Consider the following 21,587-nt stretch of genomic DNA (forward strand, 5'->3'; position numbering starts at 1 on the left):
CGGTTTGTGACGTAGCTTGAGCGGAACTAATGGTGGCGGGAAATTACTGGATGCCTCCGGGGTCGCTTTTGGCAAGCCCTCGGCAAGAAGAGGATACATACCCTTAATAAGGGCATGCCTCTGTCTGTCTGACTGTTCGGTTTTAATTCGTTCACCTGTTCACCTATCTCGATTAATTCTTTTTCTTGTGCTCGCTCTAAGGATTCTCTACTTAATTCAGACTTTCTGATTTCTTTTTCGGTTCTTTTATGAGATTCTTTGCGCCATAACTCAATGGCATCTTTCTGTGACTGTCTGGCTTTCTTTTTCCATAATGCCTCTTCTACTCTCATGATGCACTCGGCATCCCACGTACCTGATACGGGCCATCTATACTTTTCTTCCAAACCTTTGGTATACTCTACCCATAAATCTAGATACAATATGGCGCTTATGCCATGCTTCTGATACATGAAATGACCTGGACTGTCCCTAGGCGGAACAGGAACTGCTGCTTCTAGCAGACCTTTTCTGGTTTTTAACTGACGCAGTTTTGAAAAGAGCGGCATGACTGAACTATAATCTGGACACAACACAATACGATACACGATAATTACTTCACACTCATACCACGACATTAAAATACATGAATAACATTCAGAATAACAGTTCGAACAGAATACTACCTGGAATACGGAAAACAGAATACATGAATTTTCTCGAGAACAGAACTGACTAGAACAGGAACTAGATGCACTGCTAAAACAGTACTAAACTTACCGGTCTCATAAAGAGACACGTCAGGACCCGCATCCACCGAAGTGGACACTTCGTTTGGGATATGTGTACCACCAAAACCCCACGGACCAGAGTCAATTAGATTGACCCTGTCTAGATACTACCCCAGCAACGGTACTCACCGGGCAGCAAGAACGGAAGGCCTCGGACTGGACTGGACTGCTTCGACGCCGGACGGACGAACTTCAGACTTCTGTTACAGGTGGGCCTCCGGATACCTCGGACCTTGGACTCTCGGCTTGGGCTCTGGTCGGGACTCGCCGCGTTCCTCCACCGCCTCGTCTGGATGCTGGACCGCCACCTCCGTCTCCTCCGTGGGCCTGAGGGATACTTGAAGCAGAAATATCTGCACGTGCACGGTATGGTTCCGTCACGGCTGCAGAGGGTCAGGGGGCACGCGTGGCTTCACCGGCGCGTGGGGAAAGGGCAAGTCCCTGCTCGGGCGCCATTATGTGGTAAATAAATAAATAATACCTCTATTTTTGAATGGATAAATGAATAACAGATAGCTCAATAAATAAGAGTCAAGATTCGAGGTAGTAGGAGTTTGCAGGTTTAATACAGCATAAAGGACAGGAACAGGACAACCTGCACGGGAACAGGATGGCAGCGCTGCCGGGGGCAGGATCAGAATCGGCATCACATTTAATAACATTGCACAAATATATAGTAAAACAGTTGCATTACAGTACATATGATAGGCGGAGCAGTGGGTGTGGTCAATAGCAGTCGCGAAAGATAAGGGTGAAAATGGGTGTAACAGGGGCGTATACATAGACATGTGATGTAAACGTAACAGAATATGTCATAAATGGGGCGGAAACATGGAGGGGGCTACCTAAGGAGCCGGGACCTCTAACCTAATGGTGCGCGCAAACTGGCAATGACGTGTTACTAGGAGAAGCTGGGGGCTATGAACTCTGTGCTAGGAGCAGAGACTGAAGTCTGGAGAGTCAGGGCGACGTGTACCTAAACAGTATCTAGTATCTGATGTTTAGAGAACATGTTGATATAAACTAAGAGTCAGGAGGGGAGAGGCTAACGGACTCTAAGACTGGAGCATGCATTATTCTACATGTAGTGCGTGATGAAGAATATTAAATGACCATTAAATGCAGTATTTCTCTTACATGGAGACGTAAAGGCTAGACAATGACGGAAACTATTGATGCGATTCAGTAGCTTAGGAATGCAGAGAAGGAGGGCTGGACTGATAACTAGAATCATAACATACTCTTGGCAGACTCAGAGGCAGAGCCAGGCTGAGCCGGGCACTGTGAGGCAGGAAGTAAGTGAAGGGTCGAGGATACAGGTGGGGGCTGTATCGCTCCTCAGCGAGGACTCAGAAGACAGGAGCTGAATCTGGTGTCCGGGCCCTTTTGAGGCCTAGAAACGGGAACTTTACAATGAAATAACGTGCACACTGAGAAACGTGGCAACGTAACTTTACATAGGCCTGATACTCGTAGCTTTCACGAGAACTGGAAACTGGCATACTAGTGATGGACACAACTGTAATTGCGTCTTTAATCAAACATGGGGGATACATATGCATATTTAATCATGCACACATAACATAAGATGGAGGACTCGTAGGGACACAGAACATGGCAAAATTTACTTTTCCACAGCTGGATACCACCGACTCACTAGGTAGAGCGATGGCAATGACAGTGGCGGTCAGACGCCATGCCTGGTTGAGGTACGCCAACTTTTCGGCCGATGTCCAAAACACTCTGATGGACATGCCGTTTGATGGCCGTCGCCTCTTTGGCGACAAGGCAGACCATGCGCTTGAGCGCTTTAAGGACTCCAGGGCTACGGCCAAGTCCTTGGGCCTCTCGGCCCCGCGCCAGCAATCGGCTGCCTTTCACTCCTTTCGTGGCCACGGAAGGGGTGCTCCCACACGTGCTGCCAGCCACGCTCCGCAAGGGAATACCCAACGCGGTGGCGGCCGTGGGAACCGCCGTCCCGGCAGTCGGGGACAACGGCGAGGTCTGTCCACACCTTCCCCCGCAGCATCTGCCTCCAAATCTTCCTAGTCCATGCTTTCAGGCCCATGTGACGCCAGTGGGGGGCAGGGTTCGCCATCACCTCCTCCACTGGTGCACTGTCACGTCGGACAGGTGGGTGCTGCAAATCGTCCGAAGGGGCTACTCCCTCCCCTTCGAGGCGACCCCTCCAGCCATGCCACCGCAACACCACCGTGTATCGGGGGATCATTTGCGACTTCTGCAGGAGGAAGTTACGGTCCTCTTGGCCAAGGGGGCCATCGAGCGCGTTCCTGGGCCAGAAGTAGGGTGTGGTTGCTACTCCCACTACTTTCTGGTACCCAAGAAGGGCAAAGGGGGCCTACGCCCTATCTTGGACCTCAGGAATGTCAACGGCTTCCTCCGGAAGGAGAAGTTCAAAATGCTGACACTGGCTCAGGTTCTAGCTGCACTGGACCCAGGAGACTGGATGGTAGCGTTGGACTTGCAGGACGCTTATTTCCACATCCCTGTCCTGCTGGCCCACCGGCGCTACCTGCGGTTCATGATTGGCCACGAGCGCTTTCAGTATACCGTGCTCCCCTTCGGCCTTACCAGCGCCCCACGGGTGTTCACAAAGGTGATGGCGGTGGTCGCAGCTCATCTGCGCAGGTTAGGGGTTTCAGTCTTCCCCTACCTCGACGACTGGTTGTTGAAGGCGGGCTCGCCCCAGACAGTCGTCAGCCACCTCCAGACTACGGCAGATCTCCTGCACCAGCTGGGGTTCTCCATCAATGTGCCAAAGTCACACCTGTGCCCCTCTCAGAAGCTCCTCTTCATTGGAGCGGTTCTCGACTCGGTGCGGTTTCGGGTTTATCCATCCGAACAGCGGGTCCGGGATATTCAGGCTCTGATTCCCATCTTTCAGCCGTTATCCCGGGTCTCGGTCAGGTTGACGCTACGGCGTCTGGGGCTGATGGCCTCCTGCATCCTACTGGTGCATCACGCCAGGTGGCGGATGCGGGCTCTGCAGTGGGACCTGAAGTTTCAGTGGGCCCAGCATCAGGGCAACCTGTCCGACCACGTCCTGATCTCGGAGGGCACTGCGAGACAGCTGCAGTGGTGGCTCACGGACCGCGATTGGGTCAGCGGCAGATCCCTCTCCCTTCCCCAACCGGAGCACGTAGTTGTGACGGACGCGTCCCTCCAGGGCTGGGGAGGCCACATGGGAGAGGCGGAGATCAGAGGCCTCTGATCTCCGGCGGAGGCCCGGCTCCACATCAACCTGTTGGAGTTACGGGCGATTCGTGTAGCACTGAAGGCATTCCTCCCCTCTGTCCGGGGGAGTGTAGTGCCGGTGTTCACGGACGACACCACCGCCATGTGGTACTGCAACAAACAGGGCGGGGTGGGGTCGTGGACCCTTTGCCAGGAGGCTCTGCGCCTCTGGCAATGGCTGGAACGCCAGGGCGTGACCTTGGTGGCTCAAAATGTAAATAAATATAAATGTAAATGTCGGAATTTGCAAAGCGCACAGCTACCTCCACCGGAGGTGTCCCGGCGCTGTCCGTATACCGCTTAGGAACCCTTCCTGGCTTTCCTGGGAAATGTCCACTCCTGGGCACCCCCCAGGTGCAGCCAGGCATCCCAGCGCTTTTGGGGCCGTACTTTTTGGGGCAGCGCTTTTGGGGCCGCTTTTGGGGCCGTGGGGCTCAACACCTGGCAGGATCTCTGAACGCCAGGGCGGACGAGCTCAGCCGTCGGTGCATGATGGATCACGAATGGCGTCTGAACTCGGACGTGGCACAAGGCCTCTTTCAGCGATGGGGAGAGCCTTGGTTAGATCTATTCGCCACCGAAGAGAACGCGCAATGTCATTAGTTCTGCGCGTTGGAATTTCCAAGGCGGCGCTCGCTCGGAGACGCTTTTCGTCGCGAGTGGAGTTGCGGTCTATTGTACGCCTTTCCGCCTATACCACTTCTGCCCAGAGTGCTGAAGAAGATCAAGCGCGACCGGGTCCAAGTCATCCTTGTGGCTCCGGACTGGGCACGAAGGTACTGGTATCCAGAGCTACTCAGTATGTCAGTCGATCCCCCGGTTCGTCTGCCTCTTCAGGAGGACCTTCTGTCGCAGCAGCAGGGGACGGTCCTCCACCCGAACCTGTCCAGTCTCCACCTCCATGCTTGGAGATTGAGCGGCGACAGTTGAGGCCATTTGACTTGCCTCCTGAAGTCTGTAACGTCATTCTGGCAGCCAGGCGTCCCTCCACAAAGTCTGTATACGCCTGCAGGTGGAACAGATTTGTGGCATGGTGCACAGCAAAGGCTGTGGATCCTCTTGCTGCCCCTCTCTCTGAGGTTCTTCTCTTCCTTCTTTCTGTTGCCCAGCAGGGCTCTGCTCTGGGCACTATCAAGGGCTACCTTTCTGCCCTTTCAGCCTTTCTGAGGCTGCCTGATCAACCTTCTTTGTTCAAGTCCCCTATTGTAAATAGATTTCTAAAGGGCATCACACACACATTCCCTCCTGTTCCGTTTGTGATGCCTCAGTGGGACTTGAACCTGGTTCTTACGTTTCTGATGTGCGCTCCCTTTGAGCCACTTCACAACTGTCCTCTCCGCCTTCTTACTCTGAAGACTGCTTTCCTGGTTGCCATCACCTCTGTCAGGAGAGTGAGTGAGCTCCAGGCCCTTTCTTGTACTCCACCTTTCCTTTCTGTCCATCCGGACAAAGTGGTGTTGCGTACTAAGCCATCTTTCCTGCCCAAGGTTGTTACGGCCTTCCACATCGGGCAGTCTATCACCTTGCCAACCTTCTTTCCGCCTCCGCATCCCTCTAAAGAGGAAGAGCGGCTCCACCGTCTGGACCCAAAACGTGCGCTCTCATTCTATTTAGATCGCACACGCCAGTTCCGGGTGGATGACCAACTCCTTGTTGGTTACGTGGGCGCTAAGAAGGGGAAAGCGGTGCACAAGAGGACCATCTCCCGGTGGATCATCTTGTGTATCCAGGCATGTTACTCCTTGACTAAAAAGGAGCCCCCTGTTGGATTACGGGCTCATTCGACCCGAGCCACGGCGACTACAACTGCCCTGGCCGGGGAATGCCCTTACAAGACATCTGTCAGGCAGCTACGTGGGCATCGCTGCACACGTTTGCAAGACACTACTGCCTGGACAGCCAAGTCCGGAGGGATGGCTTCTTTGGCCGTTCTGTCCTCCAGGACTTTCTGGTGTGATTATTGGTTCGCAGACCCACCACAGGGGTTGGTATTGCTGGGGTATCTATTCTAAGGTAAGGAATATAATACTAACGTGTCTCTTTCAGATGCACAAGTTACTACTTGTGTAACGATATATCTGTAAGAGACATTAGTTAGTATTAGATTCCTAGGGTTAGGGTTACCCCCTTTCAGGGCCCTAGTTTCAATGGCACCAGTGTTGGTTTTTAACATGGCTCAGCGCTTCTGGCGCGGAAAAGCTGTGTCTAAGAACTGACGTCAGCCCGCGGAGGCGGCGTCTAAGTACTCCGACGACGTCATCACGACGCCGACGACGGACGCGGAGCCGCAGACGACGCCTACCGACGCGCAAGGGTACTGCTACGCAAAAAATTTCAGGATCCAGTCTGACGCCTGGGGATATTCTAAGGTAAGGAATCTAATACTAACTAATGTCTCTTACAGATATATCGCTACACAAGTAGTAACTTGTGCATCAGCACAATTCTGGATGAGTTGAATCGCTGAATAAAAATTTAAAGATTAATTACATCCTGCCCCAACCTCACTCTTCCATGGCAAACACTGATCCTGCTGCAGATGTAGACATCAACCCCCCACACCCCCATCCTTTACCTCTAGGCATACAATTCCCTAAACTCATCACCTCCGCCAACTTTGACGCTCCACGACTAGAATGTCCCAGCTGGAAGCTGAAATACTGAGCAACACATATGACAATGCTCCTAGCTCTCCTTGCCAGCACAAGATCCCAGTCATCCTTGGCACGAAGAGGACCCTGAACACCACTCGCACTCCCAGGCCACCTGCCCAACTAACTTCCATCCAACCCAGTCAGTCTGGTTCAAGAACATTACCCACGCTTTGCTGCATGCTACTAAATTGTCATTCAGCAGCCAAGCATGCCATTGAAATAGCTGAAACCATCCTACCAATTAAAATTGTCATTTGCTTTCTAACTGAAACATGGCTGAATGACCACTCATCTCCTTTCATTGATCTCCTCACCCCACTGGGCTTCTCAATCATTTGTTGAGACCGCAAGGATCATGTCGGTGGTGGATTAGCCATCGTTCACAAAAACGATAATTGCTTAACTCCCTTCCACAGTACCAAATGCCACACCTTTGAATGTGGAGAGGTCAGCTCACCTCTAAAGGGCCGAACCCCGTCAAATTTAATGATGTTTATCACCCTCCAGGTGACAAAACACTTTTCTTGGAAGACCTAAGTAAACCTAAGAACACAAAGCTCCCTAAAAGGCAGCACAGACATTATACTAGGAGATCTAAACTTGTACCTGAATAATGCCAAAGATCAAATAGTACAAGCCCTATCCCCCTCCTGGCAGTGAAGGATCTCACCCAACATTGCAATTAACAAATTCACAATAAGGACTCTACCCTTGACGCAGTCATCCATAAGCACAACACCTTATCCGTCCACTCTACCCTACCCACCAACTGGACTGACCACCAGCTAAATCTTTTTGATCTCAACGCCATCCAACCTAAGGCCATCCCCCAGACAATATATCCCAAGCACTGGGTGAGGAACATACATTGAATCCCCCAGGGAGAGTTGGACGCATTATTCTGTTCCCAAATTCTTCCTGCTCCGAACAGAACCGAACCTCCGTGAATGACTTCACATTCCACTACAATACAAAAATGGCTGAACTCCTCGACACAGTCACCCCTCTCAAACTCAAGAAATCAAGAATTATCCGCTCCAGATCCTAGTTTAATGAAGACCTTCGCAAAGAGAGATGATAACTCCGACAAAAAGAAACTGGAGACGACAACCCGCCTAAAATAAAAAATCGCATCTTCAGAGAAAAATCGTCATTCTTCCGACCTAAACTTGACTGATCTATGAACAGACCTAAAGGCCTCAAACAAACAACGTACTTCCTTGTTCCCTCAGCACTCAATTTATGACTCTATTAAGTGATGCGAAGAGTTCGCAAGATTCTTCTCTGAAAAAATAGCTGTTAGAAAGGCAGGTCTCTAGTTGGCAAAGGTAGGTACCTTTGTCCAAATAGGGACCCTTGCTTCTAGTCAGGGTAAGGGGGAAACACAGTGTGGATAACCCCTGCTCACCCTCTTGGTAGCTTGGCAGGAGCAGGCAGGCTTATCCCAAGGCAATGTGTAAAGTATTTGTACCAACACTCATAGTAACACAGTGAAAACACCACAAATCGACACCACACCAGTTTAGAAAAATAAAATCTTTATCTAATCTAAACAAGACCAAAACAACAAAAATCCAACATACAAAAACTCTGTAGAATGTCTTTAGAAAGGTTGTTGCAAAAATAAACTTGTAGATGATGAAAGGCGACACTTTACTCACAAAGTACCTGGGATGCGTAACACAAAACTTAAAAAAGGGTTGCAGAGAAGGCGCTGCGTCGAGTCTTCCTGCGCTCCGGTTCCGATGCGACAAGATTGCGCACCGATGCGTTGCGACAATCCGGTGCGATGCGAGAAATAGCGTCTTTACTGCGATGCGACAACGTAGAGGTGTTATGTGCAGGGTCGTGCAGCAAACTCTGTGGCTCTCTGAGCCATGACAGGCCCTGCGACATGCTTCTGATTTGACGGCACCCTCCATGCGGCGGCACGCTTCTCCGGTGATGCGACGGCGAACAGCGGGAACACTCTTCCTCGATGATGCGACAGCTGCTGCTGCGGCGGCATCACGCTTCTCTCTCGTTGCGTCACGCTTCCAGCTCCCCACAGCAAAAAGGCCTCCACACAGTTACAGGCCCTCCTGGCAGACTGGAACTCCCAGCAAGGAAGTTGAGGGAAGCTGGGGGTGAAGTTCTTTTGTGCCTGGGACTTTAGAAACAGGAGGCCAGCTCTTCTCAGGGCCTTGGAGACTTTTCTTCAGATGGACACAGCACACAGAAATGTCCTTCTCCAAGCATGGGACACAGCACACAGCAAAGTCCCTTGGTCCTCTCTTCTCAGTAGAAACCGCAAACTGCAGGCCAACTCCAGACACACAGCAAGGCCAATACTTCTCCTCAGTCTCTTCAGCCCTTCAGCTTATCTTCTTTGGCAGGGATTCCTCTTGATCACAAAGTAGTCTTAACTTTCAGGGGTTTCAGGTCTCATTTATACCCCAAAAGTATTTGTTCTATGTGTGTGAGGGGTCCTGGACCCAGTCCAAACCAGTTCTGGAGGCACTCTGCCTGTGCACAACGTCTTCCTTTGTCAGTGTGGGCCAGGGTCATCAGAGACAGAACAGGAGGTGGAGCCAGCATTGTGGAAGGCAGGCACAGCCCTATTCAGGCCCTGTTGCTACTCCTCCCACCACTCCAAATGCAGATAGTTCTATTCAGCCTAGTGCTGACTCACCCAAACTCCTGGAGCTACCCCAGCCCCTGTCACTCTCAAACCAGACATCAATCCGCAAACAGGCACAGGCACACCAAAAGGTTGAACAAGAAAATAGCCACTTTCTAAAAGTGCTATTTTCAAACACAGGATTTAAAAACCATCCTTCCTAAAAGATGTGTTATTAAAATCTGAGTTCAGGGATACCAGACTCCAAGTTTCTATCTCACTCCTATGGGAAGATATGCAGGGTAAGATGTTGCACATCATTCCCCATTCTGTCCTATGGGCAAGATAGTCTTTCAATAATGAAAAACGAAATTAGCAGTATTTCACTATCAGGACATGTTACCCACACTAGTACATGTCCTAACTTTCACATACACTGCACCCTGCCCGGGGGGGGGGGGACCTTGGGCCTACCATAGGGGTGTCCTAGGTGTATGAAAAGGGAAGGGTAAGGTCTGGCAAGTGGGTGCACTGGCCAGGTTGACATGGCAGTTAGCAAACTGCATACAGGCACCGCGGTGGCAGGCCTGAGACCTCTCTTTGGGGCTACGCATGTGGTTGGCACAATCAGTGCTGCAGGCTCACTAGTAGCATTTGAATTACCAGCCCTGGCACACTCAGTGCACTTTACTAGGGACCTACTGGTAAAACAAATATACCAATCATGGATAACCAATCGCAATAACAATTTACACAGAGAGCATATGCACTTTAGCACTGATCAGCAGTGGAAAAGTGCCCAGAGTCCTATAGACAACAACCACAGGTCAGGAAAAACAAAGGAGGAAGAAGCAACAAGTTTGGGGATAACCCTGCAAAGAGGGCTATTTCCAACAATAGCTAACATCAAACTCTGTCTCTCTTGACCCACATACCTCCCTGTCCTGCACCAAGGGTGCCATCACAGAAGGTCCACCCCAGGCCCCACCTCCAACTAAGGGTTTTCCCCCCCAACTCTTCCCCCCCTTCAGAAATCCAGAGCACCAACTCCAACCTCGTGCAATAGAAAAATCCCTGAAGATGTAGTTGACAAATTACTAGCTTGCTTGAAACCCACCTCGCACATCTCTGACCCCCTTCCTACTGTGCTTGTCAAAAATCTCAGCCACGCATCTTCCCTGCATGGACCAAAATCATCAACGCTTCCTTATCGAGCAGCTTTGAGCCGGCCTCCCTCAAAGACACCACCCTCATAAAAAAAGCAGATGCTGACTAGAACGACCTTAACAACTGCAAACCTTTTACTAACCTCCCTGTCCTTGCAAAAACGATAAAAAAATGTGAGCTGGCGCAACTCAACACCCACATCAAAAAATACAACCTGCACAATACCTTCCAATCTGGCTTCATGAAAGACTGCAATACAGAGACTGCAAAACTGAACATCACAGACGACCTATACAGATCTCTGGATGATGGCCAGGTCTGCCTCCTGGACCTCTCGTCTGCCTTTGATACTGTCAACCATAACATCCTCCTAAACACCCTCTCTTAGTGTGCTGACATCAATGGAACTGCCCTTCAATGATTTGCATCTTTCCTAAGCCAGCGCTCACAGCTAATCACACTAAACTACTTCACAAAAGCAGCACCAGTCTCACAAGGAGTTCATCAATGGTAAATCCTGTCTTCTGACCTTTACAACCTCTGTATGAAACTACTTGCAATGATCCTGAATCAAGGCTGAATTGCTTATCACCTCTATGCAGATGACACCCAACTATACATTAAAATATTGTCAATCAAAGACATCCAACACCTAAACAGCACACTTTCCACAGTGCAATCAGGCTGACCAACAACCACCTCAAGCTCATCCCCAACAAAACAGAACTCCTCATCTGACCGAAAGGAAAGTCCTTTCTCGTATACATCTGGCTCTACAACCTCACTGCACTAAACTGCAAACTATCCATTTCCAACTCTGTCAAATTTATGGGGATTAAATTTAACAAACACCTGAGCATGAACGAGCCCATCAGTGCGACATCCAAAAGTGCATTCTACTCACAGAAGCACCTTACAAAAATCAAACCCTTCATCACCTTAGAAGAGTTAAAGTCTGTGGTGCAATCCTTAGTCTTCTCCAAGCTAAAATATGGTTACGCAACGATCACGGACCCTTCGAAAACACATCTTGTACCCCTGACAGCTACACTCCACTCAGTGACCAGACTACTGTAGGGGGAGATTCGATTTGAGCACATTACTCCCACTGTCAAAAAACTCAACTGGCTACCAATTGAGGCAACATGTATTTTAAAAACTACTTACAATACCACAAAGCTCCCTACATGGAAAATGTAATCTACCTCGCAAACAAACTATCAAAAGCCGGCCAAAAGAGACCTCTATGAAGCTCTATCAGTCTACTCCTAATTCCGCCCAAATTTAAGAAAGAAAAACCTCGCACCCTCTCCTTCTCCAGAAAAGCTCCCAGAATCTGAAACTCACTGCCTCAGGATCTACGTGATAACCCATCATTCCCTCACTTCAGGAAGAAACTGCAACTTCATTTCAATCAATACCTAAACCTCCCCCCTAAGCCTTCTGATTGGCATGGCTCCCTTAACCCACAACCTTTAAATAAATATGAGCATCATTACCTCGGGGGGGGGGGGTAAACTGTGCCTCTACTCTACCTCTGTAACACCCTGTCATATCTACCTCAGAACTTGTCGTGGACTTATCCTACTGTATATATCGTATTCAACTACCTCCGATCCTTATCGTCTACATATCCTACTGCCCTTCGTATACCTCTTTTAAATACTGTCACTATGTATTTTTATTTACTTAATATGTATCTCCAATAATTTGCTTCTGTGTTCATTTGGCAAAATGCTCTGATGCTTTTGGGTCTAATTCACGTTATCGCCTACAGATGCCACTGGCTATCGTACACTTCTCATATATACTAGCACTATAGGTTTTTCATTCACTACATTTGTAAATCATGTATCTGCTATATGATTACAAAACTTGATAAATAAAATAAATACAGATAAATAAAAATATATTCATCTCTGCCAATATACTGCTTCAGCCTAGTCAGAGGTACATTGGCAGCATTGCCAATGCATCTTAATCCAGACCTCATCTCTAGTCCTTATAAACACAGAAGAAAGCTTTACAGATGTGTGACCCAGTCTTGAAAGCAGCTCACTCAGCTTACATTTGTTTTGCCTTTGTTGTTTTACAGTATTCGTTCCTTCTAGTGTCATGATAGACCATTTTTAGGTCTCGGCTAGAAACGCGCGAAGCGCGTTCTCGCCAGAGAACTATAGGTGTCAGCTCAGCCGACAACAAGAGGAAAGTGAAGACAAGAGCTGGCCACGCGCCTCACTTTGCCATAGGATTACATTGCGCGCGTGAACTTCTGCTGTTTTCAGCATGCCAGAAAGAATCAGATCACGTCGCGCGCCTCGGGAAGAGGTCACGTGACTGACTTTGGAATGCAGGGGGAGTCTGCAGAGGGGCGCGCAGCGCTGATAAGCAGGCAGGCTTTATTTCAGGAAGCAGCGGTATTTGACTTGTTGCCTCATGTAACTTAACGTTGGCTTTTTTATTTAATTTGTAAACTTGTAATGTTAATAATAAAAATAAACTGATAGCAAAGTGCTGGCAGCAGAGAGCGTGTGAGGTAAGCGATAAAGGCAGAGAAGGGACTGGGAATACAAAAGGGACGAAGGCAGGAAACTAGTCGCAGGACAACAAGGCTACGCGCAGGGCACCGCCCGGCGAAGGAACCCACCAGGAGTCAGAGCAGGGAGGCTAGGGGCAGGCAGTGTCAGTGTCACATGTGAATCATCCTAGAATGTCGGATTGCCAAATAATGGGTGTGGAATTCACAAGGACCCCTGTTGCGCGTCTTGCAGCCCCGATCATCGGAGTGGATGCTTCGCGTGCGGCCACCTAGATAGTGCCAACGCGGGCTGTGTATATGTTGCGCAGCCTCGTTGTGCCCCACAACACAACTACGCAGCCCGTCGTGAACCACCTTACCGTCGTGAACCACGGGCACGAGACGCAGTCAGATCCAATGATACTCTCTCCCAGCCCAACGCTCAGCAGGAGTTTAGCCCAACACGTCCGTGGCACAAGGTGTCCATGTTGCTCACTGGTTCTTCTGGACCGCGAGGGGAGCAGTAAGTCGTCGCTGGTTGCAGTCACAGCCAAAAGCTCACCCGTTGCAGGGTATGCACGCGCCTTACTCACTCATGTCACATTCTGCCAATATTTATTAACGCCGGGGGACTCGATGCCTGCTGCGCAGTGACTGATCTGTCTGCATATTGTTACTGGACAGCCAGACTGCAGTGGGCATCCCTGGTACATTCCTGCATGCCAGCCCCATGCAGCCGAACTCCTGCGTGGCCCTGAACGCTAAATACGACCAGACTATGGACGGCTGTTTCAACGCTGCTGATCTGAACACTGCAGGTCTCGTGCGGAGTATGTATTTGAAAGACAACCCACTGGATTTATACATCGCATTTTGATAACCATTTGAGGGATTTGTTTTTTTACTTCAAAATAAAGTATTGTAATAATTATACATGGCATGCCTATTAAACGATGTCACCATGTGGTATGTAGAAGTATCTCTTGCATTTATTACGTTTAGCAAAGCAATTCTAGTTAAAAAAAGAACCCTACTCACTTTATTTGGGTTGATTATATATAATGCCGACATACTGCCTTAGGCCTACAGTGTTTCAGAGTGCTTTGAGGTGCGAAAGGCTAGAGAGACCGCAAATGAAGTCATGAAATGCAGGATGCACAGTGGAAAAAAAACACTGCTAATGTGGGGCTAGTTTGGCAAAGCTTAATGGGATTTCAAAGAACATGTTGTTAAAGGTGAGCAGTGAGTTCTGCTGCGTCGCATACATCCCACTAATTTACACGGAGTTCAGCCCCCTTGGGTATTTAGGGCACAACAGTGGAACACTGCGGCCACACGCCCTTAGCAGGGAGCTTGCTCGTAGCCTAAGAAAGTAATGTCCATACAACAAAATTCACCACAAGAGTCACACTATTACCGTTTATACAGTCTTTTAATTGGAACAGGAAAAATATAACATTCATTTTTTTTAAATGAAAATAAGTAACTACCCTCCCCCTCATCTTAAAACTGGGGCCCATCACCGCGAGAAGCATTACTACAGTGGCATTACTTATGGAATCTGCAATATTTTTCTCAAATGTGCCAGGTTTTATGCTCCACATGCATGATTTAAACAGGTGTATGGAATATAATATGAACAGACCTTATTCTTTGCTTTGGTAATGCAATAGGTCTCGCATTATTAAAGTTTGAGCTATTGGCATTGCTAAATAATGCAACACCAATAGCTTTTGTTGCAGTTAGTGTTGCAATATTTAGCAATGCCAATAGCTCAAACTTAATTAACCCGAGACCTATTGCATTGTAAATGCTTGTTGAAGTTGTGAAGGTAGTTTGCTTCCTTTTAAAATCTCACACAGATCTTACATTGAAGATTCCATAACATGCAACACCCCTGATACTCAGGATCTGGACCTTCTGTAATTGAATTCTCCTACATCACCCCAGGATCAGACAACCACCTTTGTATGCTTCGTTGTAATTAAGCCTTGACCCACAGCACTCCTGCTATTGAAGAGCATGGGCCCACACCTGGTCCTTCATTTTAACCCAACCTTGACCAACAGTTCTGCTGTGTTGCATGTTCTGGGAGCTACACTTGAGTCCTTCAAATATAACTCAACCCTATCCCACAGCATGCCTGCAATGCAAATAATGGGAATTACTCTTAGATTCATGCTTCATTCTAACTCGCTACACGCCCGCAGCACTCCAATGATGCAAGTACTGGGAACCAAATATAGGTCCCTCATTGTCATCTAACCCTGACCAGCATCACTCCTGCAATGCAAGCAATGGGAACCACACTTGGAACCTTCATTTTAATTCAGTCCTGATCCACAACATTTCTTTTGTCCTTAATTCTGACTCGGACCTAACCCCCAGCATTCCTGCAATTACCGGTATCCATATTTAGGTCCCTCATTGTAATTCGGGTCTGACCCGCAGTACTCAAGCTGTACACGAGTGGGGACCTACAGTTGGCCCTTCATTATAACTAAGGCTCCCAGTTTTCCATTTTTACTGATTTTTACAGATAAATGCAGAACAGAAAGCAATGTGTTTCCTGTCTATTTATTTTTTGGAGCCGAAAAATACAGACAATTGTGCTGCTTGTGAGTGACTCTCTGTGCTGTCTTTCATGATTTCTCGGCCAACATTTGAGCAAATAGACATCATAGAGTTCAAAAAACAGCATTACATTTTCTTAAATACAGGCATATTTTAACAAATATGGGTATCTAATGCTAATATGTACCTGTGGGTGTAGTGTTTTGTTATATTTGGCTGCTTGGTTCACTAAAACGTGAGGCGTATGAAACATGTTTATCATTTAAATAAATATGGAAATATACAATTTTACATCTCCGTTTATTCTCAAAACACAAAATAAATATGGGAAAATACCAATAAGCTGGCCCAAAAATAAATATGGATGAATACAGACTGAAATGTAAAAAAAAAATAAACGCAATAAAACCGGGAGCCCTATTTATAACTCGCTCTACTCTCACATCACTCCCATAATACTATTGCTGAGAACCAAATTTGGGTCCTTCAGTGTAGCTTGGCTCTGATCCGCAGCACTAATGAAAAGCAGGGACTGGGAGCTGCAACAGGGGCCAAGGTATTTGGAAAATGTCTACAATTCTCCATTTAAATTAGGAGTGTTGTTCACTGTGTGTGGAATTCCTCTTGTACGCCAGATGGTGAGAGAGACTCTTTGAGCTGCCTTCAGAAAGGGCTAACCCAAGTTCCAGAAACACTGGTTGACTCCTTTTTTTCCTTCTCCCTAGGATCATCCATGAAGACGGGTACTCGGAGGATGAATGCCAGCAGTACAAGGCCGTGGTGTACAGCAACACTATCCAGTCCATCATGGCCATCATCAAAGCCATGGGCAACCTGAAGGTGGACTTTGGAGATGCAGCCAGAGCAGTATGTGCCCTTTTTGGTTCTTTTCTGTATTGCTTGCATTTGTGAGGTTTTTCTCTCAAAGATGGCAAAATGATTATTAGCTTCAAAAAGAATATGAAATGGACAGGGTAACGGATCTGCTTTATCTATGGTGTAGGTCTATAAAGACCCAGCACTACACAAGTACAATCCCACACAATGTAATCCCCCTAAGTGTTTAGGACTACATTGTCAATGTGTGCTGTTTGAAAACATTTTGCTTTTAGACATTTTTTCTTTTTATATTAGTGAGGGTTTTTTCATGATGTTTGCAAAACGTTGTCAGGCAGCTGCCTGACAACGTTTGGCAAACATCAAGAAAAAACAAGCACTGACAAAGCCTAAAGGCTACCAGGCAATACCAGACCTATTGGCTTTGCACATGTCTGTTTCTTTTAGGCAGGGAGGGATTAAGTGATTCACCCTGAACCGCAGGCAGTTGAACCAAAGCCTAGAATCAAATCTAGTACACTAGTTCCTGTATCAGAAGCTCTAACCCTTAGGCCACATCTCATAACAACTGATAGTGTGAATTCCCTAGGCTATATTCTGTGCCAGTTCTGAGCGTATTGCTCCTAAAGGTAAAAAAAAATAATATACCCAAATGCCATCTGCTCCCTAAGGTGGCACCCAGTTACCCCAAAAGATTGAGCATGCCTACATACCTGGGTGTGAGCCAGAAAATCCAAGGTGTTCAGCCAACATTGGGCTCAGGGCACATACTAAAGTAGAGCATACCCCTCCTGTGGATATCTGTAGCAATTCCAGCCCACTGAGGCCTAGCCAACAACCCAGCCCACAACCCAGCCCTTGCACTTGTCTAGCTGTTGCTAAGTGTAGGAGACTTCTGTGGATGGATCTGACCCAAGCCCATCACACCCTATAACCCTTCAACAGAGGAGTGAGGCAGTCACTTTGCAAGATGAGAAACCACGCATAGAGCCACTTGACCTAGTCCAAGCGGCTACGCCTGTACTTCTCCCATGAGCCTTTGAGCCCAGGAAATCAACGCCTCAGTCTTTCTCCGTCCCTGAGAGGTCCATTCTTCAAGATAAGTCTGTGTTGCAGTTCTTTGCCCTCATCCAGTGATTGCTTGAACAACTAGATCATGTGTATCACTTGAGCCCATGCTGCTTTAAGTACCATTCTGTGAATTCCATAGCCCGCTTAACGAACTTGTCATATCACAGTTGGCTTGTTTATTCTCTTATTTGTTTGTGTGCGATAATACGTTTTACAGCAGACGAAGCGTTAAATGCAACATTCTCTTGTGTCCTCGTATAGTAAAAGTGATCTTATTAGTGCCTGAATTACAATTAAGCGTGTCATCATAGAATACTGTTAGACCTTTGTGCTGAAAGTTTCACATGTAATTAGATGCACTGCTTCAATTATAATGTAGTAAGTGACATGAGCAAACTATTAGTGCTACTCTCCCATCTTCGCGCGCTCTCCGATTCATGAGATGTGGTTGATGAAGCCTCCTCATGGTGAGGTCAGAATCTACTTGCAAAAGCTGTTCAACAGAGCAGCAAGTGCATGTCTTCTGTTAGCACACCCCTTCATCTCCAAGCAGTTCACAACTTCCCTCGTTTCTGATCATCAGTGTGAGGGGGAACCTGCTGTCATACTCTGCAACTTCCTACGCTAGTTCACTGGCTTGTTTTCTCACTCTAGTCTTCCCTTCCTTCAGCCCGCATACTTTATGCTTGTTTTTAAGCCGTGTGCATCACATCACTGGCTGTTTGCAGCACCTGACCTACATAACCTATGTCACTTCTATTTTAGGAGTACTCATTTGTCACCTAACTGAGCTCTGCCTGCAATCACTGGTGCAAGTATGGGGATTGGAAATAAGGTGCCTTAGATAGAACCCTTTTTGTCCGTAACTCAGCATGGCGACCCATCCAGGGTCCCTTCCGCTTCCCTTGTTGTGGTCACTCTTTGATCGTGCTCAATCCTAACCCAAGAGAGAGTGATATTACCTAATCGCACATTCACATTTACCAGGTACATGAAAACATGTTTCATCTGGATCTGGTTGCCAGTGTCAAGAATGGGTGTCAAAAGCCCAGTAGCAGAGGAACAATTGAAACTTGCAGGGGCCATACTTTCTCCTGCACCAAAGACTCTGTTGCATCATCAGCTGAATAGACCACTCCTCTTCTGGGAATAGAACTCATGAACAAATGTACCTTGTATTTGAACCCATCTTTCCTTCTGGTTGTGGTCATACTGACATGGTATCCCAAAAGGTTGAGCATGCCTGGGTGTGAGCCAGAGAATCAAAGCTGCTTTGCTAACTTTAGTGTTGGAGAATTACACTAAATTAGAGCATACTTCTCCTGTGGATGGCATCAGTATCAAATTCAGTTGTATGTGGCATAGCCAACCCTCTCTTCTCCTCCTCATCCCTGTTCTAGTTGTCTAGCTCTTGCTCACTGTATAAAGCAGCTGAGAAGGACCAATAAGCTTTTTGCAAGAGGAAGTGAAGGAGCCCTCCTCCGGTTAATCCTCGGGCCTGTAATTTCTAAGAGCTTGCTCTGATGCCACTGTGCACCCCATCCAGGAGTGTGTAAAACTGTCCTCCTTACTTCCACGCTTTGTCTTTGAAGAACAAGAGTTGATCCTAGATACTCTTGAGCAGTTCCAAGCCCAGGGACCGTCTGGGTCATACATAGTCACTACCAGTGGTATGTCTCCTCAGAGGGAATGTTCTCCTGGCTGTCCCCATTTCATGCAATGAGGACTTGAATGTTGAACAGGGTTTACATCTCTGATTTGTTGAATTCGAATCGGCTTGATTGGTTTATAGTTCTCGGTTTGCTCCCTTGCCCAGTTCTAACCTCAGGACTCGCCAACATGCTGCTGTTCCTCCCGAGTTCAGACTCATTCTTGGATGCCATGAATGACAAGCTGAACGATATGGAGTTTTCTTGCTCATTTGAAATCAGTAGCTCCCAGTATATTGGTGACCGGCAATACAAGTCCGGTTACCAGCAGGTCAGCCACTCTGTTTCCATTCCCAGAACCCTCATTAGGGCCATCAGGAACTGGGAAGCTCCAGTTGATCGATCGTCCAGCTCTTTTCCTTGCAAGAGTCAATGAGCACACTGACCCGACAAGCGAGCACAGTGACCTGCATACAACTAGGCAGCACTACTATGTGCTAGACAAGACCTTCAAGGCTGTCTCCTTTGAGATGAGGGTAAATATTTTCAGCTTTTTATCAGTAAATAGGGAATTGATTTCCAGTTTGATGGTAAGAATCTACCCGTCCTCTTGGCTGACAAGGCCCTCTATAAGTAAAAGAGCAACATCTCAGACAAATCACCCAGTTCCATCCAAGTGGTACCAGCCATTCCCATCCTATTTTTCCTAGCCAGTGAAGATCATTTAAGGCCAGGGTGTAGTTTCACTCCTAGCCTTCAACGCCTGCTTGCTGTTCCTCCTGCTGAGCCTATCCAGTCCAAAATGAGACACTCAATGGTAAAGATCACGTCAGTCCCCCAGTCTCTAAAGAGGCCAAAGAGATTGGGGCATTCTTCTCGGCTTTATCTCAAATGGTTCACTTAAATGGGATACGTTTTTCTCTGCACTATGAAGAAAGCACCCACATTACCCATGAAGCATGGGTAGTCTAATTTAGTAAAGAGCAGCTAACCTGTAAAGATCCTACAGCCATCGCTATCCATGCCTCACCCATTTGCATTTAGGAACTACTGCAGGACATCCAAAGGTTCACCTTTCTGGAGAAACATTGCTCTTCCTTCCTAGAGAAATATTGGCTGCACCATATCCAGATAGGAGATAGATATTTTTCTGCTCAACATCTATTGGAAAAAGATGAAGTGCTTCACTCCATTTCGGATATTTATCTCAAGGACAGTGTAAGTCTATGTTACTGACTCCTGACCAGGTCCTTGCAGCTCTCCAAAACAATGGCTGTTTGTGTTCCTTGGCACTTACATCCTTATAACCATCATTTAGTACCATTGGAAATACCTCCACGACATTGTGGAGAAGCAAACTGTGGGTGTGGACAGCTAGAGAGTGGGTAACCTAAGTATGAGCTCCATCAAGGCAATGTTGCCTATTAATTCTTGACTCTTTATCACACGATTGCACTATCCTTTTTTTATCCATACTTGCTGCCTTTCTCACAGTTTTCCTCACTTTCTCCATCTTTCCCTTTGCTTGCCTTCTCTCTCTTGTTCTGGGCCAAAGTCGAACACTGTAAAATAAGTCCTGGTTGCGAAAATTCAGTGCCAATGGCAATCACCTGCTCAAATTTATCACTGGCAGGACTCCACCTCTAATTTAATGTTGGTGTATCGAGGTATCCTCCTAAATTCTTCCTCTTTTATCCCAGTATAGATCATGATTGGTAAGTTCTGAAAAATCACAATAATCGTTCCCTTTCTAGTTCACACCTGGCCGTAGATAGCAGTCAACAGAATACATCAGGAGTTCAATCTCAGCTTCATTAGGGATGTTCCCACTTTAAAACTTTCTCTGTAAATTTATCTACATAGTTGCTGTATTTGACCAGCCTTTTGGGCCATGTTTAGAGGTTTGGTATTGTATCCTTTACAATAAGTTGAAACTCTACTTTTTAGGTCTCGCCTGAGCCAGCGCATGCCCTGCGAGACATTTAGTGAGTTGGTTTTCAAAGTGCTACCAAACGCTTTTGCTGGCCTCAAGCTTGTGGGTACGCACGCATGAACGTGCACAGGCCATCTGGCTTTCTGTAATGGCTCATTTAAGCCTTACAGCGCGTGAATCCTGCTCCTTCACCCCCTCGCTCTCTGCTCTCACTCCCCCCTCCCTTCTCCCCACCCTACCCTCTCCCTTCTCCCCTCCTCGTTTTTGCTGCCACCTAATTTTATGTTTTTGCCTTGCCATCGGCCCCGTACTCTGTGCTAAGTTATTCTCATATTTTTCACTACTTATGCCTATCCCTTTGCCCAGCACTCTGTCCTAACACTTATCAGGTTCAAAGCTCGCCGTGCTTACCCATCTACCCCCGCTCTGTCCTAAAACTGATCATCAGGTTCAAAGCTCACTGTGCTTACCCCCCTGACCCCGCTCTGTCCTAACACTGATCATCGGGTTCAAAGCTCGCCGTGCTTACCCCCCTGCCCCCGCTCTGTCCTAACACTTAT

The 21,587-nt window shown here is 47.5% G+C and overlaps 1 protein-coding gene across 1 annotated transcript in view; it reads left to right on the forward strand.

Moving 5' to 3' along the window:
* The window catches only part of GNAI2 (G protein subunit alpha i2), a 465,915-nt gene that overhangs the window by 283,448 nt on the left and 160,880 nt on the right, over window positions 1-21,587 (forward strand). The window contains exon 3 of the mRNA XM_078661258.1: window positions 16,263-16,404. Within this exon, the coding sequence (XP_078517384.1) occupies window positions 16,263-16,404 (142 nt within the window). The remainder of the gene's footprint in view (window positions 1-16,262; window positions 16,405-21,587) is intronic.

The sequence above is a fragment of the Lissotriton helveticus genome, chromosome 9 (genome assembly GCF_964261635.1).
Source record: "Lissotriton helveticus chromosome 9, aLisHel1.1, whole genome shotgun sequence".
In the NCBI taxonomy this organism is placed as follows: Eukaryota; Metazoa; Chordata; class Amphibia; order Caudata; family Salamandridae; genus Lissotriton; species Lissotriton helveticus.